The 24,462-nt window shown below is 49.8% G+C and overlaps 1 protein-coding gene across 1 annotated transcript in view; it reads right to left on the bottom strand.

The window, feature by feature from the left end:
* The window catches only part of prex2 (phosphatidylinositol-3,4,5-trisphosphate-dependent Rac exchange factor 2), a 624,716-nt gene that overhangs the window by 292,545 nt on the left and 307,709 nt on the right, over positions 1-24,462 (bottom strand). Inside the window, exons 15-18 of the mRNA XM_038808469.1 lie at positions 23,832-24,016; positions 19,856-20,017; positions 18,011-18,233; positions 1,482-1,689 (exon numbers count right to left, since the gene is read on the bottom strand). Of these exons, the coding sequence (XP_038664397.1) occupies positions 1,482-1,689; positions 18,011-18,233; positions 19,856-20,017; positions 23,832-24,016 (778 nt within the window). The remainder of the gene's footprint in view (positions 1-1,481; positions 1,690-18,010; positions 18,234-19,855; positions 20,018-23,831; positions 24,017-24,462) is intronic.

Genomic DNA, 24,462 nt, shown 5'->3' with positions numbered 1-24,462 from the left:
ACTCAAAGTTATGAATATAATTTCCACTGATAGGTTGATTAGTTAGCTGCACCAATGAATATTTCTAATTGTGAATTGGAAAAGTCTCTCCAAAAGGGCATATTTAACAAGGAAATATTCCAGGTGAGCACTCTTTTCTAGTCAAGACAGATATTACTCACACAACCACTTCAGTACAGCTATCTCATAATATGCTCCAACATTAATTATTATGCGTTTAGCAGCTCTTCACAGATCGATGATCAATGGCACCTTTGTGCCTGAAACCACTTTTATGAATATTGTTTCAGCTTTAAGTGCAGCCAGCAGCTTACTGGCAGTTGACCGTCCACTTGATCATTACCCAAACAATGCCATTAGCTGTTTTACAAAGCCATTTGTGTTCCAGCAAAATCAATGTCCTTGCTTCTTTGAGTTCATTATTCCCTATATCTTCAATAAATTGCAGGGATCTCAAAGTTCTCACTACATGGTAAGGGGAAGTTTCAGTCCCCACAAAAGCATCATAATGAATTTGCTAGCCTACCAGACAACTAAAATTTTCAACAAACTAATTTTATGCCACATAGAACAAAGCAGCTATGTTAACAGCAGGAATGATGGTCAACATTTGGTAATACTTTTACTCCCTACACCTGCATTCTTGATTTTCAAAGAGGAACAGCACTGTGAATTAGAAATTCATTCAAGTTGAGCAACATATAATTACTTTTGAATGAATCCCCAGTGGCCCATTTTGATGACTTCAGGTTTTGATTAATATTTTGCTTTCATCCCCAAAGATTCTGGGTTTAATTCCATTCAAACACTGGCATATTTGAAGCTGCTATTTAGTATTCTTCAAAGTGTTGCCTGGCTGTTGATTTTTACCTGTGAAATAGAAATGGTTTAACATCAGAACGCTCAATGCTTACTTTAAAACAGAGTTGGCTTCCCACCATTGATAAAGCTGGCAGGCCATTATGAGCTTTGCATAAGTCACAGATATTCTGTGCTCTATGTTCACAGAGGCAAGAATGGATACCAGGGGTGACCGTCTATCAGGCCTTTTTAATTGGTGTATGAGACATCTATTGTTGAATAGAAATGGGAGGAAGGACAATATTGGTCATGCATTCTGAGCAACACCAGGTAGATTCACTGTAAGAAGTGTTGATAAGTTAAGTATTATGTTTACAGTAGCCAGAGGAAATTTACTTAACCATAGGGCGGGATTCTTCGGCCTCCCAACTGCGTATTTCTCGGCAGTGGGGGGTGGCGTGCCGGGCACTGGAGGCGGGATTCTCAGCTCGCGCCGCTGTCAATGAAATTCCCCATTGAAGCCACCCCATGCAGCCGGGATACTAACGGACGGGAATGTGCTGCTGTCGGGATTAGAGAATCCCGCCGCCAGTGAACGGTCGGAGAATTACAGCCCATAACGTACACTTGTTAGTCCTGCATCTTGGTCAGTATTGAATAAAAATTGCTACTGTACTCACTCATCTATCTGAGAAATATAGATTTCCAGTTCCTTTACAACTGTCTGTAGCTTATTCAGAAGTTTTTGATATGCATCTTGAGTTTCCACATCCTTTCCCTTCAGGAGGAAGTGCAGGCCAGGCCCATTTTGCTGACCCAAACTATGTCCAGAGGGAGCTGCCATGGTGGTGATGCAATGATGGACGTATTCCACTGTGTCCAATTTATCTATGAAATAACAGCAATGTGAAAATTGAGTGCTAAATGATGAATTTCCTTCAAAGGGTACTGACTAGACAATCTGACAATATTTTAATGCATGTCAACATGAAATACCTATCAAATAAGAATATGATAACAATCATTCAACAAATTACTTAGGTTTCCTCAGTCTGGTGAAATAACCACATACATGTCATTGCTAGGTGACATTACAACTGAATGCCTTCAAAACTCCTAAATATGTCCACTTGTCCGTAATTCTCATTCAAATTCAATAAGACTTTTTTACCAATAGATGGGGTTAGCTTCTTGCATCGGTTTTATTTGGGTGCTAAGATTAAAAGACCAGAGAGATAAAAGTCATATTCTATCCAGTCTTTCACGAGAGGCCAGTCAGTAAATGTGTATTATCACATAATAGAAGTGATTAAGCAATTTGGCTAACACAAAGAGGAACAGCATTTATTAAGAACTTATTCTTCTTTAAACAAGCAAACATCACTTAATTTTCTCCAGCTTACATTCAACAGGGTCCTGTGTCACTGATTATTTACTGACCTCTAAACATTTTCTCAAACAACAAGATCAAAAAACAAACATACTGCAGAACAAGAGGTTTTGTCATTTATTTATGACAAATGCTTCCTTTTCCATCATGACTACGACCCAAGTATAAAGAATGCAAGTGAATCTTAGCTGTGCTGCTTCATCGAGTGCCTCTTGGGATTGAGGCCCAGATCAAGGCTTTTGAGTCCTGGGAGGACTCTTCAACAGGTTGGGTCATTATTATAGGTGATTGAAGAGACTAGTCCTGTATACTGACATTTATATGATCAGTCATTTGAGACGGCTGGTTGGATAAGGCATATAAGCTAACATCAGTGTAAACACTCCCATTAGGTGGGCCATGCATACGAACATACAAAATAGGAGCAGAGCAAACCTGCTCTACCATTCAATAAGACTGTGGCTGTTCTGTTTGGAATTCCACGTTCCTATCATGAAGAAAAATTCTAGCCATGCCAAGTGTGCTAAACTATGAAACTGATTGCCCTCTAATCACCAAGAAGGCAAATTTGATGATATAAATTGTGGTGATCACAAGTTAACCAGATGCAACACAACTGAGCGACCACTAGAGGGAGCACGGGAGAGCCATATAAATAGATCAGGACAGGAAGTGAGGACACACTCTTCACAGCAGGGGCTGGTAAGCAGGACACACAGAACAAGCAAGGCTGGGAGTTAGCACTGGAAGGTAGTTCTAGGTCGAGCTCTGGAAACTGAACGAACCCACAATAAAGCATCTTCTCCACACTTGAGACTGCGAGCTTTATTAAGACACGAGGAACAACACATGGTACCAGCAGTGATTTCAGACGCTTACTACAGGACAACTCAGCTGCAGATACAGAAAGCACAAAATGGCATGGAAATCTCCTACTGGACATTCGACTGGGGAAGACATCGCTAATTCGAGGATGTGGCATGGATACCCACCTCAGCTGGACACGACTGGTAATGTAAGAAATGTCTGGAAAAGGTTTAAACAAATGTTCGATTTTTATCTCATAGCTAATGATGTAGCAGACGCCTCAGACAAAATTAAAATAGCAATTCTCATCGAAGGGCCTGTCAATAGGAAAGTGTATAATGGATTTAAACACTCAAAAGGTGAAGACAGGAACAGCTTACAAACGTACTAAACAAATTTGAAGAGTACTGTGAGAAATTTGAACAGCAAGGCATGCTCACAGTCCAACCTGCACAGAGACTGAGTGATGCAAGACTTAAAAAATCACAAAAAGATCAGGAAATCGCGAATGCACAGTACAGATCAAAAAGAAGAAATAACATGAATTTTTCACAAAGCCAAAACGCTGAAATCCAGTCCAGATCGGAAAGAAAAGGTAACTTACAACTTTTAGAAAGAAAAAACGCTGAAATCCGCGATAAAATGGCGTCGGGGCACATTTTGCAGTCTCTGGTAAGCAAAGAACTACAAATCGCGTCTGCGCATGCGCCGGAACCGGAAGTTGCACATGCGCCGGAACCGGAAGTCGCGCATGCGCCGGAACCGGAAGTCGTGCATGCGCCGGAACCGGAAGTCGCGCATGCGCAGTTTACAAAAGATCGCGTCGCGGATCGTTATGCGCATGCGCAAGCCGCGCATGCGCAGTCAAAAAAAGTCATCGTCGCAGACCGTCATGCGCATGCGCAAGCCGCGCATGCGCAATGGACACCGAACCGCACAAGGAAAGAAAGCCGATTTGCGCATGTGCAAGTCGTTCCTACGCGTGACGTCATGACGTCTGAGAATCCTGACCACGCCCACTTAAAAGGGAAATGCCCGAAAATTGAAAACAAGACACTTAAAGTGGTAAAACCAAATTTTCTTGCCTCAGAACACAGAAAAACGCCTGAACTTAAACCAACAGTGAAAAACAGCTTGCACAAAACCTTGGAAAAAGCTGCCTTCACCACACACAGTGAAGCGAACAAAAAGAATTCCGAAACAACAAAAGATGATTTGTTTTTCGACGATTACCTCTCAGACCTGACTGGGTCAGTCGGATATGCTTATCACAGCATCAGCGACACGGTCGCAAAGTTCAACACGAATCAACTCGTGGTAGAAGAATCCAACCAGGATGATTTGGTTTTCGGAGAATACTACTCAGACATAGCTGAGTCAGTCGGATATGCTAATCACAGCATCAGCGACACGGTCGCAAAGTACAACACGAATCAACTCGTGGTAGAAGAAGCCAACGAAGATGAAATGGGTTTCAAAGAATACTACTCAGACATGGAGGAGTTATTTGGACATGCTGATCACAGCATCAGCGACACCGTTGCAAAGCTCAACACGACTCTACTCATGGTGGATAAATCCAACACCATGGTGCCATGGCAGCTCGTCGATACATTGGATGACAGCAATACCCAAGACGAAGACGACGCCACACAGAGAGCACAGGAAGACTCCACGGAGCGAGCGATGACAGGCTCCACAGTGCGAGTGATGAAAGACGCCAACAGGGATGCAAGCAAACACTCCCGGGCGGACACCAAGCATGAACAAGACCATGAAGGTAAACCCGCTGTACCTGAGCAACCGCAAGCAGACTATGAAAGTCTACCAAGCTCACAGGAACAAGAAGAAAGAGCGGACTATGAAAGTCCAACACGCTCACAGGAACAAGAAGAAAAAGCAGACTATGAAAGTCCAACACGCTCACAGGAACAAGAAGAAAGAGCGGACTATGAAAGTCCAACACGCTCACAGGAACAAGAAGAAGACAATGCACCTCTGCCCACTGCATGCGAAGACAGTGACAAGGTGATCACACTCAACGTACAGGATCACAGTGAGACTGACAGTTCTCAGCTTGTCTGTACCGAAGCACAGAGCGAAAACAGTGACAAGGTGCTTGCACTCGACGTACAGGATCACAGTGAGACTGACAGTTCTCAGCTTGTCTGTACAGAAGCACAGAGTCGGGCCACCCAACAGTCCAGAGAGACGATGCCGAAAGAAAACATGCAGATTTTGACTCCAGAAGAGGAGCACCTGGAGCCCAGAGAGACAACGCCAAAAGAAAACATGCAGATTTTGACTCCAGAAGAGGAGCACCTGGAGTCCACAGAGACAATGCCGAAAGAAACCATGCAGATTCTGACTCCAGAAGAGGAGCACCTGGAGTCCAGAGACATCAAACAAAAAGAAACCATGCAGATTTTGACCCCAGAACAGGAGCACCTGGAGTCCAGTGAGATAACATCAACAGAAATCATGAAGATTTTAACTCTAGAAGCGGAGCACCAAGAGTCTAGAGAGACCACGTCAACTGAAATCATGCAGATTTGGACTCCAGAAGAGGAGCGCCGAGAGTCCACAGACACCGCGTCCAATGTAATCGAGAAGACTTTGACTCCGGAAGACGAGCACCAAGAAAGCAAAGATGCGGAATCCAATTCTCCACAACTGATTGATGTCACCTGCACCGATGCAACATCAGATCATTCGCACCACTCGCGAGACGGAATGCTCAATGACTCAAATTATCCACTCGGGACACTCATAGAGTATAACAAGAAAAAACAAAAGTCAAAAGAAACACAGCAAGAACAAAAACAACATGAAGCGCGACAAGACCAACAACAATAGCAAGAAGCACAGCAGAAACGAGAACGACAACAGCAAGAAGAAAAGCAACATGAAGCGCGACAAGACAAACAACAATAGCAAGAAGCACAGCAGAAACGAGAACGACAACAGCAAGAATAAAAGCAACATGAAGCGCAACAAGACAAACAACAACGTCAGGCACAAAGATAGCGACAACGACAGAGGCAGAAACAACAAGAATGGCAACAAACACAACAAAGTCAGGAACAAAGATAGCGACAACGACAGAGACAGAAACAACAAGAATGGCAACAAACACAACAAAGTCAGGAGCAAAGATAGCGACAACAACAAAGACGGAAACGACAAAAACAGCGACAAGTACGGCAACGGAAACAACAAAAACAGGAACGACAGAAACAACAGCAATGAAACAACGACTTGTACACAATGGCAAAGCACACCAGCATCCAAGGCGGATGAGACAATAAATCAACACCACAAGCACAGAAAAAAGTCCATGCCAGTCAACATCAGTGATGTGACCATGCAGACACCTCGGGATGACGCATTGGGTACTTAAGATAACAAGGAACACCAACAACATTCACAGCGGACTTGCAATATCAATATCACCACGTCATCAACAACAAAAAGAAAAAAAAAAGCTCTGAACAAATTCATCAAGTTTGGACTCATAAATGTTTTTATTAAGATTGGACATATAAATACATTGGCTTTGTTAACTAAGGCAATAGCATCATCACTTGTATAGATACGCATATCATAAGTTACTGTTTTGTATAAAATTTCTTTAATGATGTACAGAAACTATGTAATGAGAAAAAGGGGGATGTGGTGATCGTAGATTGACCAGATCAAAAAAAAAACAAAAAAAAAAAAAAAAAAAAAAAAACAACAGAGCAAACACGAGCGGGAGAGCTATAAATACACTGGGACAGGATGTACAATTTTCTTTAACGATGTTCAGAAAATATGTTAAGAGAAAAAGGGGGATGTGGTGATCACAAGTTAACCAGATGCAACACAACTGAGCGACCACTAGAGGGAGCACGGGAGAGCCATATAAATAGATCAGGACAGGAAGTGAGGACACACTCTTCACAGCAGGGGCTGGTAAGCAGGACACACAGAACAAGCAAGGCTGGGAGTTAGCACTGGAAGGTAGTTCTAGGTCGAGCTCTGGAAACTGAACGAACCCACAATAAAGCATCTTCTCCACACTTGAGACTGCGAGCTTTATTAAGACACGAGGAACAACACATAAATTGCATCCTGCAGATCGTTAGCGATGACACCCAAAGCTCTCAGAAGCTGCTTCACATCACTCTTCAGTCAATCTTGCCTGTGCTTGATGTTTTAATGTTGGATACACAGAATAGCCTGGAGGTATCTGTGTAAGAGGGAATGGATGTAGATATTCCAGGAACCACCAACCAGCACAGATGCATTGTGTTTAATCCTTCTCACGATTTGAGTCCATAGACTCAAGAGGTTGCCGTCTGCAGAAACACCGGGCGCGATTCTCCGCACTCACGCCGGTTCGGAGAATAGCGGGCCGCGCAAATTTTCACGGCGATGGCGGTCCAACGCCCTCCCGCTATTCTCCGAACCCCGCACAAACTACACGTCGGCATTCCCGGCAAAGGCCCCGACACGACCAGAATCGCAACTTATTGGCCCCCCGCTATTCTCCGGCCCGGATGGGTCCCAACGTCATCACGCAATGTTTTCACGCCGGCCAACACACCTGCTTTTCAAGTTCGTCAACCAGTCGTGCTGGCTGATGAGAGCTTCGAGTAGGTGAGCGCACCGCTCAGCGCACAGCTTAGCGCACTGCTGGAGTCTGGCCACAACGGGGAAGGCATCCCCGAGAACGGGAGTGGGGTCCAGAGATGGGGGGAGTGGGGGAGATGGAGGGGGAGAGTGGGGGAGACTGAGGGGGGGAGTGGGGGAGACGGAGGGGGGAGTGGGGGAGACTGAGGGGGGTAGTGGGGGAGACTGAGGGGGGGAGTGCGGGAGACTGAGGGGGAGTGGGGGAGACTGAGGGGGAGTGGGGGAGACTGAGGGGGGGAGTGGGGGAGACTGAGGGGGGGAGTGGGGGGAGACTGAGGGGGGGAGTGGGGGAGACTGAGGGGGGAGTCAGGGAGACTGAGGGGGGAGTCAGGGAGACTGAGGGGGGAGTCGGGGAGACTGAGGGGGGAGTGGGGGAGACTGAGGGGGAGTGGGGGAGACTGAGGGGGGGAGTGGGGGAGACTGAGGGGGGAGTGGGGGAGACTGAGGGGGGAGTGGGGGAGACTGAGGGGGGGAGTGGGGGAGACTGAGGGGGGAGTGGGGGAGACTGAGGGGGAGTGGGGGAGACTGAGGGGGAGTGGGGGAGACGGAGGGGGTGGAGTGGGGGAGACGGAGGGGGAAGTAGGGGGAGATCGGAGGGGGGAGTGGGGGAGACAGAGGGGGAGTGGGGGAGTGGGGGAGACTGAGGGGGTAGTGGAGGAGACTGAGGGGGGAGTGGGGGAGACTGAGGGGGCAGTGGGGGAGACTGAGGGGGAGTGGGGGAGACTGAGGGGGGAAGTGGGGGAGACTGAGGGGGGAGTGGGGGAGACTGAGGGGGGGAGTGGAGGAGACGGAGGGGGGAGTGGGGGAGACTGAGGGGGGAGTGGGGGAGACGGAGGGGGGAAGTGGGGAGACGAGGGGGAGTGAGTGGGGGAGACTGAGGGGGAGTGAGGGAGACTGAGGGGGGAGTGGGGGAGACTGAGGGGGGAGTGGGGGAGACGGAGGGGGGAGTGGGGAGACGGAGGGGGGAGTGGGGGAGACGGAGGGGGGAGACTGAAGGGGGGAGTGTGGGAGACGGAGGGGGGAGTGGGAGAGACTGAGGGGGGAGTGGGGGAGACTGAGGGGGGAGTGGGGGAGGCTGAGGGGGGAGTGGGGAGACTGAGCGGGGAGTGGGGAGACGGAGGGGGGAGTGGGGGAGATTGAGGGGGGAGTGTGGGAGATTGAGGGGGAGTGGGGGAGACTGAGGGGGGAGTGGGGGAGATGGAGGGGGGAGTAGGGGAGTGGGGGAGACTGAGGGGGGAGTGGGGGAGACTGAGGGGGAGTGGGGGAGACTGAGGGGGGAGTGGGGGAGACTGAGGGGGGACTGGGGAGACTGAGGGGGGACTGGGGAGACTGAGGGGGGACTGGGGAGACTGAGGGGGGAGTGGGGGAGACGGAGTGGGGAGACGGAGGGGGGAGACTGAGGGGGGAGAGGGGGAGACTGAGGGGGGGAGTGGGGGAGACTGAGGGGGGAGTGGGGTAGACTGAGGGGGGAGTGGGGGAGATGGAGGGAGGAGATGGAGGGGGAGTGGGGGAGACTGAGGGGGGAGTGGGGAAGACGGGGGGGGAGTGGGGGGGGGTAGGGAGAGAGTGAGCGAGTGACCCGTCCAACCCCGTTACAAATGTCTGCCACCATGCCATGGTGTGCCGGTCACGAGGACACGGCCGCTGGTTGCTCTGTGGCTTACGGCCACAGGCCACTGACGCACCGGTGAAGAGGACGTAGTTAACTGCCCGTTGGATGCAGAAAGTGACCAGGGGTTAGGCTGCCCGCGTGTCAGCAGCGCGACCAGGCCACCGGGACACACAGGTATCCCGTGGCAGGCGGCTGCCGAGGTGTCGACTAACCTCCGTCTAACATGTCCCGTTTCTCTGCCCCCCACCACCCTTCTGTAGGTTAGCACGATGTATGGGAACAGAACGGCGATGTTCTGCGCAGTGGTTGGGGCCGCCTCACTGCATTTGGCGATGCAGCAGCATCCACACCCACAACCCGCAGTGGCTGCAGGGCCAGCTGCAGCAGCAGAGGGAAGGGCCGAGGAGTTGCCAGTCGTCGAGCAGCATGGGGGGGAGGAGGAGGAGGGGGAGGTGGAGAGAGTGAGGGTGCAGCCACGGCGCCAGAGGCGACGACCAAAGCCGAGGGTGTACCGTGTCTGGGTCTCTTTCCTAACAATGATGGACAGCACCTGCAGGAGGAGACTCCGACTGAGTAGGCGGACGGTGAAACATATCTGCCAACTCCTGTCGCACCTCGCCCCACGTGGAACGGGGGGAGGACACGCGATCCCGGTTGCCATCAAGGTGACGGTCGCTCTTAACTTCTATGCGACCGGCTCCTTCCAGTCTCCGAGCGGGGACGTCTCCGGGATCTCCCAGTCATCGGTCCACAGGTGCATCCGGGATGTGACCGACGCCCTCTATGCCATCGCCGACCGCTACATCACCTTTCCCGAGGACCAAGCAACTCAAGACTCACGAGCTCGTGGATTTGCCAGCATGGCCGGGATACCGAGGGTGCAGGGGGCAATCGATTGTGTTCACGTCCCCATGCGCCCGCCTGCTGTGGACAAGGGAGTGTTCACAAACAGGAGGGGGACATACTCCATGAATATCCAGGTGGTATGCGACCCCCACATGACGTTCATGAACGTCTGTGCAAGGTTCCCAGGGAGTGTGCATGACTCCTACATACTGGCGCAGTCGTACATCCCTGAGATGTTTGAGGGACGTCCCCCCCGGCTGAGGGGCTGGTTGGTAGGCGACAGGGGTTATCCGCTGAGGTCTTGGCTGATGACGCCTATACGGAGGCCTCAGACCAATGCGGAAACCCGATACAACGAGGCCCATGCAGCAACCAGGGGTGTGGTGGAGCGCTGCCTTGGCCTCCTGAAGATGAGATTCAGGTGCCTGGACCGCTCCGGAGGGGCCCTGCAGTACCAGCCCGACAGGGTCGCTCGCATTGTTGTGGTCTGCTGTGCGCTGCACAACATCGCGATGCAGAGGGGAGATGACCTGCTGCAGGAGGCGGATGGAGAAGCCAGTGGCAGTGGTGCCAGCACAGAGAAGGAGGAAGAGGAGGAGGAGGAGGCTGGCGGAGTGGCGGGCGCAGCATGCAGACACGACCCAGGTGCTGGTGATGTCCAGGAGGCGGCACGACGGACCCGGCGAGTGGCAGCACGGCTCACGCGTCGTATGCGACGTCCCCGCTGAACAACAAACCACCACCTGCATCGCTAGTCGTGCAGAGGGTCAACACACAACTGCCACCACCACAGCCCCCCCCCCCTCAGTGTACACTGCTCCACTTCGACATCACCCTTACCACTGAGTCCAGACGGTATGGCACAACATTGATGGCTGTGTCAGCGGGTGTGATCAGTGCCATGTGGAATGATGACAGCCCGCTCTGCGAAGAGCTGTGAGCTCAGAATCGTTAGAGAGAGTCTGACCCATGGCAATAGCTGAACCATCCACCTTGGTGGCCGCTGAGATCATCACGGACACTCTATCACGTGCCCGCGTGGGCTAGCTGTGGGAGGGGGTGGGGGGGAAGGGACTGCACACCCGGCACCGAAGTTTCACCGCTCGTCAACCCCAGCGACACTCAGTCACCATCACAATTCCTGTGGCTGTGGAACAATCACACGGTATTACAAGTAAGGTGGAACAGTGCGTTTAATGTGAACAATAATTTACAGGTGCCCTAGCCCCTACAACTAAACTGTGCCCTTCACCCGTGCCAACTTACTCAGTGTCTATCTTAGTTGCCTTACGGGCCCTACCACTACGTCTAAGTGAATCCCCAGATGATACAGCAGGAGTGGAGGAGGACTGCTGCAAATCGCCCCCCTCGACTCGTTTCTCCTTCGGCAAGCATTTCCTGGGGCGACCCGGCCTTGATGGGCCAGGCTGCTCTGCGGGCGTCTCGGGTGACGTTGTGCCACCCTGCTCTGCCTGCTGCCCACCCGATGCACCAGGGATGGGACGGGGGGAGGCCGAGAATTCCGGGACGTCCCGTGATGGAGTTAATGGGACGGGCCCCGAAACCTCCTCCTCCCTCGGGGAGCCCGGTGGCCCCCGGGCCTCACTTTGGGACAGAGGTGCGAGCGGGGAGGTGCCCCGTTTCACCACCAACACCTGGTGCTGCCAGTCCTGGAGGCCTGCAACGGTATCCACCAGGATCCGAAGGTTTGCAGAGATGGAGTCCAGGGAGATAGACATTCCCGCCAGGGACTGTGCGATCTCAACCTGTGAGTGCACAACGCCATCCAGCACATGTGTCAGGCGGTTGATGGTCTCCGTGACCGACTGCTGCGACTGTGCTATAGACTGCTGGGACTGTGCTATCGACTGCTGGGACTGTGCTATCGACTGCTGGGACTGTGAAAATGAAATGAAATGAAAATCACTTATTGTCACGAGTAGGCTTCAATTAAGTTACTGTGAAAAGCCCCTAGTCGCCACATTCCGGCGCCCGTCCGGGGAGGCTGCCATGGCGTGCTGAGACTGGGCCATGACCTGCTGAGACTCGGCCAAGGCCCGCAGCGCGCCGGCAATGTCGTGTTGGCTCTGGCGCATTGCTGCCTATGAGAGGGCAACCCTGTCCAGGGCCGAGGGTAACGCGTGCACATTAAGCCCAACGCCTTGCATAACCTGACCCATTGCCTCAACCGCGGATGCCACCCGTGCGGTGTCGGCCTGGGTTGCTGCCATGAGCGGCACCACTCCCTGCTCGTGGACGCGGTTCGACTCCTCTAACAGCAGAGTCTGGAAGACAGCCCTCATCCCGTCATTGTGTCCCTGGGTTTCTTGATGCATCGGCTGTGCGGGTGGGTTGAGAAAGTCCAGGAACTCGGAAAACGTCTGGGAGCCAGCTGCATGCTGGGCCTGGCCTGGCCTCCGCCAGTCCGGGCCCTCGGCTGCTCCGACCTCCACCTGCTGTACCTGCTCAGCTGTGATGTGCGACCCAGACTGTGACCCAGAAGCCTCATCACTAAATAGGCCAACTAGCCAAATAGGCTAACTAGGCCAACAGGGGCTGGTTTAGCTCACAGGGCTAATCGCTGGCTTTTAAAGCAGACCAAGCAGGCCAGCAGCACGGTTCGATTCCCGTACCAGCCTCCCCGGACAGGCGCCGGAATGTGGCGACTAGGGGCTTTTCACAGTAACTTCATTGAAGCCTACTCGTGACAATAAGCGATTTTCATTTCATTTCATTCAACTGTTAGTGTCTCTGGGATGGTGGATGGTGTGGGAGATAGCTGTGCCGCAAGCTCGAGGTCGTCTTGGGTTGACGCCTCCTCTATGTCATCGGCCTGCTGAGAGGCTGCAGGGCGTTCGCGGGCCATTTCTCTCTCTTGCTCTCTCGCCGCCCTCTGGGCGTCCTGCTCCACAGATTCGGTTGGGGAGGATGGGACTCCCCGCTGATCGGGTACCCTCTGTTGTGCGGCCCTGGGTGAGGTGGCGGCAGATGCCTGTGTCAGCCTGGAGGCAGACGGCCCTGGTCGTTCGGCATCACGTCCTAGGGAAGAGAATGAAACGGGTTAATTAGATACGCTCGGCCGGGCGCTGGACGGTCCCAGTGGGCAGGGTGTGAAGGGACAGAGGATGGGGGAGGTGTTCCAGTGGGCAGGGTGTGTGAAGGGACAAAGGATGGGGGAGGTGTCCAAGTGGGCAGGGTGTGTGAAGGGACAGAGGATGGGGGAGGTGTCCAAGTGGGCAGGGTGTGTGAAGGGACAGAGGATGGGGGAGGTGTCCAAGTGGGCAGGGTGTGTGAAAGGACAGAGGATGGGGGAGGTGTTCCAGTGGGCAGGGTGTGTGAAGGGACAGAGGATGGGGGAGGTGTTCCAGTGGGCAGAGTGTGAAGGGACAGAGGATGGGGAGGTGTCCAAGTGGGCAGGGTGTGTGAAGGGACAGAGGATGGGGAGGTGTCCCAGTGGGCAGAGTGTGTGAAGGGACAGAGGATGGGGGAGGTGTTCCAGTGGGCAGAGTGTGAAGGGACAGAGGATGGGGAGGTGTCCAAGTGGGCAGGGTGTGTGAAGGGACAGAGGATGGGGAGGTGTCCCAGTGGGCAGAGTGTGAAGGGACAGAGGATGGGGAGGTGTCCCAGTGGGCAGAGTGTGAAGGGACAGAGGATGGGGGAGGTGTTCCAGTGGGCAGGGTGTGTGAAGGGACAGAGGATGGGGAGGTGTCCCAGTGGGCAGAGTATGTGAAGGGACAGAGGATGGGGGAGGTGTCCAAGTGGGCAGAGTGTGTGAAGGGACAGAGGATGGGGGAGGTATCCCAGTGGGCAGGGTGTGTGAAGGGACAGAGGATGGGGGAGGTGCCCCAGTGAGCAGAGTGTGAAGGGACAGAGGATGGGGGAGGGGGGGTGTTTGTCATGCAGGGTTGTCTCACTTGTTGCAGCTCCGCCAACCTCGCGATCTCCCGGGTGGCAGATCCCCCAACGAGGTCCAGTGCCCTCTGCTCAAACGTGGTGAGGGGGTGCAGGATGGGCGAACCCCCTCCAGTCTTGTTCCGCTCACGAGTGTTGTGAGCGGACTTGGCCTGTTGGGGGAGGGGGCATAGGTATATAATTACAATACGGCAGATATCAGCAGTCCGTTCAGATACTGGCAAAGTTTGGGGGTCAAGTTGTAATAAGACCATTGCATCTCTCCACGGGGGTCAGAGCGCTGGGTCTGTGACTACTTTGTGAACCACCCTCCACTCACTCTGCCCCAATCCCCCTCCACCCCCCGTGCTGGGGGGTGGTGGTTAAGTTAAGGGGGGAGGGATGGTTGTGACCCGGGGGCACCCTCTTGGCACTTACCCTGGCAGCCCTGGTGATGTTGTGCATCTTCTTCCGACATTGCTCTGCTGAGCGAGGGGTCTGCCCCACAGCACTAACGGCAGCAGCCACCTCACGCCAGGTCTGGCGCACAGCGCTGGCAGGGTGGCGATGCCCTCTACGCGGGCAGATGATGCCCCACCTCTGCTCGATTGATTCGAGCAGCGTCTCCACGTCAGTATCAACGAATCGCGGGGCTGCTCTCCTGAGCTCCGACATCCTGGCCTAGTTTCTGTGCTCACCCTCGCCTTTTTACGGCGTCGGGCGGCGTCACGTGGGCGTGTTCGTATCGTCGCCGCGTTCCGGCATCATCACGCACGTGATTGACGCGGCCCCATTCCTAGCCCATTTCCCGGACGCGAATACGTCGGGAAATGGGCCGTGTCGGGCCGTCGCAAAAGTCGGCCGTTTTCATGGCCGACTTTACGATTTTCCGCGGGTGCGGAGAATCGCGCCCACCATTCTTCATTTTCAGATCCAACTTCCACCTCTCACTATTGATCCACCTGGTATGTTGAAAACTTAATGAGAATGCAAAAAGATGTCAGAGGGAGCAGGTATAGTACAAGGGTTTCACACATATACTGTTAATGTGAGACTGAGTACAGTATAGCCCATGCAGTGATGCAAGAGAACAGGTGATCCACACTTCAGAGTCAATCCTGTGCTGGGCAGAGTCATGTGCACAAGTAAGCATGGGGACAGCTCTTAGCTTAAAATCTTTACTCAATATGTGTACACAGTTCTGTTTGTGAATAAGGCAGTTAACCTACTTAAGACTACAAAGACTTCATTGAAACTTACTGAATGGTACCCAACACCCTATAACATGGTGGTAGCCCTTGGAAAACCCAGGAACTTTACAGAAGATTCAACAGAAATTCAAAAGTTGGAAAATTAAAAGAGCAGCATTCTGACCTGACTGAAAGCACCAAAGTGGGGCAGTAAGGGAGCATAGGGGGCCGCACGGTAGCATAGGGGGAAGCGCGGTAGCATAGTGGTTAACACTATGGCTTCACAGTGTAAGGGTCCCAGGTCCGATTCCCGGCTTTAGTCACTGTCTGTGCATTGTCCCCGTGTCTGCGTGGGTTTCCTCCGGGTGCTCCAGTTTCATCCCACAAATCCCAAAAGACATGGGGCGGAATTCTCCGCTCCCCACGCCGGGTGGGAGAATCGCGGGAGGGCCAGACGACTCACGACATGCCCCCCTGGCGCCCCCCGCGATTCTCCCACCCCCGGATGGGCCGAGCGGCCTGCCATTCACGACCGGTTCACGACGGCGGCAACCACACCTGGTCGCCGCCGTCGTGAACATGGGCGCCAAAGTGCCGTTTGAAGCTTGTGGGGGGTGTAGAGGGGAGTGAGCACCACGGCGGTGCTCGGGAGGGGACTGGCCCGCGATCGGTGCCCACCGATTGTCGGGCCGGCATCTCAAAGCGACGCACTATTTCCGCTCCGCCGCCCCGCAAGATCAAGCCGCCACGTCTTGTGGGACAGCGGAGGGGAAGACGGCAAACGCGCATGCGCGGGTTTGAGCCGTCAGCCATCGTGACGTCAGCCGCGCATGCACGGGTTGGAGCTGGCCAACCTGCGCATGCGTGGCTGACGTCACATAGGCGCCGCCGCCGCGTCATTCTCGGCGCGCCGTCTTGACGCAAGCGTCAAGGCCCGGCGGCCGAGAGTTACGGAGCGCCGCTCCTAACCCCCCGGGTGGGGGTGAATAAGGTGAGAGGAGCGGTCTCCGAGGCCGTCGTGAATCTCGGCCGAGTTCATGACGGCCTTCCCGATTTTTCGCGGGAGCGGAGAATTCCGCCCATGCTATTAGGAAATTTGGACTTTCTGAATTCTCCCTCAGTGTACCCAAAAAGGCGCCAGAAAGTGGCAACTAGGGGCATTTCACAGTAACTTCATTGAAGTGTTAAATGTAAGCCAACTTGTGACAATAAAGATTGTTATTATTAAGTAAAGACACAAAGCTGGAATGCATGAGCAAAGCTCCATAATGGAATTGGAAGCAGAGGGCACAAGGAATAAATTCCACTGTGCAGCTGAGGACTCTAGAGATAGTTTGAACACCCACGGATTTCAAAGTCAAAGGAATAGCAGGGACAAGCTAAAAAATTATTCTTGGCCAGAACTAGTTTACATAATTTTGGCCTTTTAAAAGGGCAGCGTGTTTCCAAGAGCACCAGGGCCAGATGGACTCCACTGCACACGTGGTATCCCAGCCTGTTCAGAAAGGAGAAAATTAAGTAATTAGGAGAAAACACAACAAAATAATCAGCTTTAGAATCCATCAAAGGCCAAGATTTGGCACTTTAGTGACCCAAAAGCATAGCGTTTTAACAGAGAAGTCTGCAATGAGTTAGTCAAAGCAGCCATTGTTTAAAATGATTTCAAGACTCAGTGCAAGCACCATTGTAGCCTGAAGGAATCCGACTTCCAGTCATAGGTATGATTCTGGAACCACTAAGGTGTGGCACAAACAAATCTTCAAGCTGACATACGACACCCACAACCAGTCTTTTTCTCTCTTGAGCAGAAAACTGTGTAAGACAACATGTCATAAATTATAAAGAACTGTGAGTTCCTGAAGACTCAAACAAGAAAGAGGGGACTTCAGCTCTTAACTGTCTTCTTTCTTTGCAGGGCAAGTTCCCACTCACCACCTTCTGGTGATTAAATGTTCCCTGCTACTGTGGGCAGCACGGTAGCACAGTGGTTAGCACTGTTGCTTCACAGTGCCAGGGACCAGGGTTCGATTCCTGACTTGGGTCACTGTCTGTATGGAGTCTGCACATCCTACCCATGTCTGCGTGGGTTTCCTCCAGGTGCTCCAGTTCGTCCCGAAAGACGTGCTGTTAGGTGAATTGCATATTCTGAATTCTCCCTCCGTGTACCCGAACAGGCGACGTAGTGTGGTGACTAGGAGATTTTCACAGTAACTTCATTGCAGTCTTAATGTAAGCCTACTTGTGACACTAATAAAGATTATTATATTAACTCACCATATGGAATGGCACAAGATTCCACCCTAAATATTATGTCTTCACAAATAACCTGTTTTTCCTTTTGAAATCAGATAAATTGTTTCAATAGAAACACTTAATTTGACTGACTCTATCTTTGATTCTGCCACGTAGGCAATTCTGTTTCCAGCAGTATCATTGTGTAATGAATTTGTGTAAACAAGAATTTTGGATGGGAAGACAGCAACTGCAGATAACATACTGGGCTGGATCCTCCGTTTTGACAGCAGCGCACTCATGCCCGTGGATTCCCTGATGGCATAGGGGTGCCCACAATGGGAAACGCCATTGACTGGCTCCCAGGATGGAAGATCCCACTGCCGGTCGGGCGGCGCCGCACTGGAAAACGGGTGCGGCAGGACGGAAAATCTCGTCACTGGACTTTTAAGATTGGGTAATAAATAATTACGCAACTTGCACATCTGCCGGGTTTGGATTCTCTAGCCCAAACATGCATTATATATTTTCAGCAAAGTCGATAAGAGATGAGAACAGCGGTCTTACCCTGGTCCAAGCTTTTCTCATCGATATCATTGCTTGACTGTTTCCGACTGTCCAATTGTACACCAAATGCACTGCCCAGTGATGCAACATTTTTAGGGTATGACACTTCCATCACATTTATATGGCAATTGGTGGGACAGAAATCACTGCTGTGCAAGGGTGAAATCTTCGACTTGGCTTGCTTGAAAGTCGGCCAGGCTCGGTTTTTCAGAACCCGTGAAAACTAAATCAAAAATATTGAAAAAGTCGCAAATTATACTTACTGATGTTACAATTAAAAACTATATTGTTATTAATCTCATCACTTTTAACAAAAATAACATGATGGAATACATGAAAACTGCATCAAAGACTCCCGGAGGCTCTGTAGCTAATTGTATCATATACAATGACACGGACGTATACAGACAAGAAAGGCTCCAAGATTATCAAATGAAATAGCAGTGAGAGGAGAGAATTCAGTATCCTCAAAGAGATTAAAAAGATTTTAAAAATCTGAGGAAAATAGTTAATTTGCAAAAGTTAGATTAATTCAAAGATTTAAATTAAGGAAGTTATGTTAAATTTATAAAGAACACTAGTTTGGCCTTAGTTGGGAGTACTGCATTCAATCTTGGGCATCACACTTCAGAAAAGGAGAGAGTGAAGAAAAAAAATCAGGAAAATGGTCTCGGGAATGAGGAACTTCAGTTGTGTGGAAAGATTAGAGAAGTTGGAACTCCTTTCCTTGGATAAGAAAAGGTTGGGAGGAAATTTGATAAAACTATTTAAAATCATGGTGGGTCAGAGGATCAAGATGTACAATCAGTTTGGGTGAGATAAGAAATAGAAAAGGAAAGAATTCAAAATTGGGAATAGTTTATAGGCCACCTAGCAGCTACACAGTAGGACAGAATACATCAGGAAATAGTTGGGGTTTGCAAGAAAGGTACTGCGATAATTCTGTGTGACTTTAATCTTCACATTGATTGGACAAATCTAATTGCTAACGGTGGACAGGAGAATACATTTGCAGAGTAAATTCAGGATAGTTTCTTAGAAAATTACATACTGGAACCTACCTATCAGGAACCAATGATTAGTTGATTGAATCAAACAGCATATTCCTTTATCATAGGCAGAGTGCAGCCTGTACTTAACTAGTTCACGCTTGCATAACCCAAAACAAAATGTCTAGCCTTTGATGTGATTTCATAATGGGGCAGCTCTTGTCGAACAATCCTGAATGTGCTAATAGCTATGCTAATAACTTGTTTAAGATATTCAGTCAAGCTTGTAATATGGCTCATTTTTGCTTACCAGAAGCAACAAAACTTCATATGCAGTGACCTAGCCTCTGTAAACGAAAGGAATGTGTTCAAACCTGACATCTTTTCAAATTACCCCAGAGCTTGGGGAGCCAAAAGTCCCCTGTTGCTTTTTCCATGGCATCATCATGGTAAATCAGGGTTGACCTGACAACCAATCAGCACCCTTTTCTCCCATTGTTCAAATTGTGATCATTTGAAATTTGGAATTCTTGCATTTGTTTTGATGAGTGCAAGGCAAAATGCTTCAGCAAAATGTCTCTCTTTTTCTCATTATTCAAGTTCTGTGCTACTAAGTGAAATCTATGACTATTTTATCTGCATTATGATTCACATCATCAGGAAGCTTCTCCATATTTACCAAACTAATTTTGTCACAATTCAATTGAGTTCTTGGAATCACAAGAGATTAGTAGATTAAAGCACAGACATAATCAGCATTAAATTGTGCTTTAATCAAATTCTTCATGTGATATCTGCTGCTGTGCAGATGAAAATTACATTCTCTCAAATTTCAGCACCTCAAAGATCTTCTTACCTTCTTGTAGTTTGTGATCCTTCGGTTAATGTGCTCAAGCTTTTCACTAAGCATAATGCTGAATTTTGAGTACAGTTCAGTGGGCATCCCTTCACCCAAGCAACTTAGTCTGCTGCAATGCTCCACAAATTGCTCATCATTCTTAGCCAAACATTCAAGGATCTGTTAAAAAAATGTTGTGTAATAAATTGTAGTTTGATGCTCACTCCAACTATCCATTTACTTATAAGGTGAAAAGGAGTTGGGATCAAAGGTAGTTCAATGGCATTTCTACCCATATACAAAACTAAAGGGTGGGATTCTCCGTCAGCCAACGCTGGAATAACGAAACACAATTGGGTGGAGAATCGGTTTTGACGCCGAAATCGTGACTGGGGCCGGGTTCACGCCAAATCGCAATTCTCCGATGCCTCGACAGTGGCGTCAATGCGTTCCACTCCGCATGTACAGCAAACAACATTGGCGTATCATTAGCTGGCCTGACCTGGTATTCTTCAGGGCCTTCGCGATCCTCTGCCTCCACCAGGGGGAATTTCCGACGGCGAGGTTCACCTGTACTTTCATAAATTGTGAAACAGGCACCGTGGTTGATGATGGGGAGAGAGGAGGTATGGAAAGTGTCCAACATTGCCATAGTGTGCTGACAGTTGTGCAGCTGACTGGGGGTCTTCTGCCAGGGCCAGGAGGATGAGCGGAGGGTGGCCAGGAGGTGGGCTGTGGGGTCAGGGTGGACGGGGATGGAACACGATTGCTGCAGCCTGCCAGGCAGCCATGTGGCTGCGCAAACCGCTGACTATCCACTGTGAACCAGCGTCACGGGTTGTATGGGTGACCCCCCAGGTGACCCTCCTATGTCCCCTTTGGCCCCAGCCGGCCCATCAACACTCCAGCACAACCAGTGACATCTTGCTGCCTGGGATAAGTGTGTGGGGAGTGGAGGGCAAATATGCGACTGCAGTTTGTCAGCCTTTTGAGTGTTAACCCTGACCCCAGTGAATCTGAGAACCATTTTCCAATGGAATCAATTGTGTTCCTTAACGATCGGTGAATTGGTCGAGGTGAGGTGCTAGTTTTGTTTTCATAGAACTCCACAAATGCTGCCCTGGTGTCAATGTTTAGTCTCAGAAACAGAGAATCCAGCCGAATATGTTTCACATTGCCATGTGAAAGAGGAAAGACGCAGCCATTTTTCAGATTATAGGCTTCCCTACAAATCCACGATTATCACAGACAAACAGCAGTTTGGTTTGAGGTGGTTTGCAGCCATCTAAAAAGCAGAGAAGAGGAGATACAGGCAGTGAAAATGCTGAAACTATTGTTCACCATGGGTGGTAGCTTGTGGCTGAAGCTGAACTGCCCGAGTTTGTGAAGATTTAAAGGAGGTTGGTAGATTCACCTCGAGTGAGTTGGAGGGAAAGAATCTACAGTGTAACCCTGACTGTTGAAATCAGTTTTGTGATCAGGAGTTACCTGGCTGGGAAAATAATAGGAAACAAGGCACCTGGAGCTGAGAATAATTTTACACTGGTTCCTGGAGGATTAATTGTCCATTTAATGCAGGGTTTTTCAAAGTGCAGATTGCGACCCGCGGGGTGGGTCATGGGCGGGTGTTGGGATGGTCGCGGAATGATCGATTGCATAATTCCCGCGGTGGTCCCGATCGTGGGACAAGTGCCCAATAGCCGCCACCAGCTTTTCAAGAAGAATGAAATGAGGCTGCGTCCTGTCTTCTGGCCATAAGCAGCAGCAGTGAGCCTATCACGCACCCTGCACGTATACTTGACACCAAGCGTCCTGTACGTAGGTGCTTTTGGTGTAAGGTCATGGAGGAGAACATCTTCCATTTTCTGGTTGCTCGCAAACAAGTCAAGAGGACTTTGAAGATGGATCATTTTGTTACAAAGAGATGGCCAGAGACACAAAATGGCCAGGATCTCTCATCTGAATCTGGAGAGCTGTACAAGACAGTCCATGGTAGGACAGAGCAGTGCTTGTCTTCGCTCTCTACAGAGCTGTGGGCCTCTGGTGAACAGCCTACAAGGAAAATTTTAAATCAGGAAAAAAGCAGTATAAAGATGATTTCTTGAGGTATGGTTTTGATAATTGTGCCAATGCAAATCAGGATGAAAATCCCTCCTTTACCCAAATTTAAAGATGCAGTCCAAAGTATAAAAGTCTTTTAAAACCTAATTATATCCTGTCCAGCAATTTCTCAATTCCACATGAATTTCTAACACTTCCACATTATTCCCACGTTTTTCTAAAATTTCTCCATTTGTAATTTCTTTCCAGTGATGGAATCTTTCTGTAAATCTCTCTTCAGTACATCCTTCCTTCTTTTTGTTATTTCTTTCTAACAGGTACAGTAAACCACATTGGCCTGAATTGTGCACCCATTAGGCATGTGCATGTAGCAGATCTGGAAGCAAACACAAAATACACTTCTGGCCATGATCGAGCCTGGAACGCAATTTCACACTGGTTGGCCAACTGGTCGCCAACATGAAACACATACTGAAAAAGGGTCAGTGTTGCCACGAGGGGTGGGGTGGGGGGGGGGGGGGGGAGGTTTAGGGGGATAGTGGGTGGGTGCCAAGAAAATGGAGGGTGCAGGCTGATGCTTCTAATGAGTTCCCTCAGGTGGCCAGCTGCTCTGGAGAGACCTCACGGAGCTGTAGATCTGTACATTAAATGTGATGATGTTCCCACAGTCCAATGATGTGCGGGTTAGGCGGATTGGCCATGCTGAATTGCTCCTTAATGTCCAAAGAAGTTACGTTAGGTTACGGGCATTAGGTAGGGTGCTCTTTCAGAGGGTCTGTGCAGACTCAATGGGCCGAATGGCCTCCTTCTGCACTGTAGGGATTCTGTGAAGATTCTATGAACAGAATTCAGAAAACCTCAGTTCCCAACATCTTTTTGAATTTTATTTCATCCCAGACACTTACTACCTGGATCGAGGTTATAGCTAAATCGTCATGGCCACCTAGCTAATGGGACTGCCCATCAACTGGAACAGTGGGCAGGCCATGTAAAATCACTTTTAATTGACTCCTTAATGGACTTAATGGCTTGCTTTATAGTCGACAAGCATGCTTCTAACTTCTGCCTGCTGACTGAAATATCACATCGGTGCTTGATGATGTCAGGATGTGCGCCTGACGATCTTCTCGTGCGATTTCACGCACTTCCAGGTCTACCACGTGTCCACCCAGCCACTGTGACATGAGGCAGCATGTTGGGTTCGAACTGAGAGGTGGGCTGTGGATGAGAATTGGAAGCACTTAGAGTGGAGTCCCCACTATCAACATTCTGGGGGTTACCATTGATCAGAAACTGAACTGGACTAGCCATATTAATACTGTGGCTACCAGGGCAGGTCAAGGGCTAGGAATCCTACGGCGAGTAACTCACCTCCTGACCCCCCCAAAGCTTGTCCACCATTGACAAGGCACAAGTCCGTCTCCCCGGACAGGCGCCGGAATGTGGCGACTAGGGGCTTTTCACAGTAACTTCATTGAAGCCTACTCATGACAATAAGCGATTTTCATTTTCATTTCAAGTCAGGAGTGTAATGGAATACTCTCCACTTGCCTGGATGACTGCAGCTCCAACAACACTCAAGAAGCTCTGCACCATCCAGGACAAAGCAGCCCCCTTGATTGCTCCCCCTTCCACAAACATTCAAACCCTCCACAAGTGCAAAAAACGGGGCTAAATACGGCCTCGCCGGGGAGTTCCCCGCTCTGGCCTCCGATGTACCCGGATGGGCGTTAGATAGTGGGGTGTTTCTGGGAAACATCCAGCTAATCTCGCACGCTGCAGGATCCATTTGGGTAGATTACGTCCAACAAATATTCCTCGATTCTCCAATTCTTCACATCAGTTGTTCATAAGCCTATTCTTGTTTGTAAAGCATTATATTTCAGGTACACGTGTATAATCACAGAGTTCTCATTAGTCCTTTGAATCATACCTTTGCAGTTAGGTTGAAGAACCCCGTTGGTTCACTCATTTTCTCCAGAACATGGCACTTTGTTCCAGCAGTGCTATCGTATTCATATACAACACCATATTCCAAATGAACATTATCTACTGTTAGGCTCACATGGTCCTTCTTCCCATCAATTAAGGCCATTGTATTAAACTTATCGAAGACTTCTGGGGATAAAAACATGATGTCATCTTCACAATCTGTTATTTCAAGACGAAAAAGAAAATAAAACAAATCTAGAATCTATGTCATAAAATGTTTATATGGTGGACACCTAAAAGGAATACACTTTCTGATTTTTAGAAACTGTATTCAATTCCATTAATATTTTAATGCCAATATCATTAGCATGTCCTGACACTTTTGAAGTTAAACTACAAATGAGTGCATCAAGAAGCAACCATCTGTTTCCATTTCTACTTCCAAAATAACTACTCTTCTTTGTAGCATTCAGTTTGAATACTGATGGCAATGATTAAAACAAAGGAAAATATCCTCCTGAACCAAGTTGTGCAGTTAAGCACAATGACAATATCCCACCCCGTACAGTATAGACAGAATTCAAGTCAGGCATCATGCTCCTGTCACCAACTCATATTCTAATGAAAACCCT

This window comes from Scyliorhinus canicula, chromosome 10 (genome assembly GCF_902713615.1).
Source record: "Scyliorhinus canicula chromosome 10, sScyCan1.1, whole genome shotgun sequence".
Taxonomy (NCBI): Eukaryota; Metazoa; Chordata; class Chondrichthyes; order Carcharhiniformes; family Scyliorhinidae; genus Scyliorhinus; species Scyliorhinus canicula.
The sequence above is the reverse complement of the archived record's forward strand: the minus strand, read 5'-3'. Positions and strand labels throughout refer to the sequence as shown.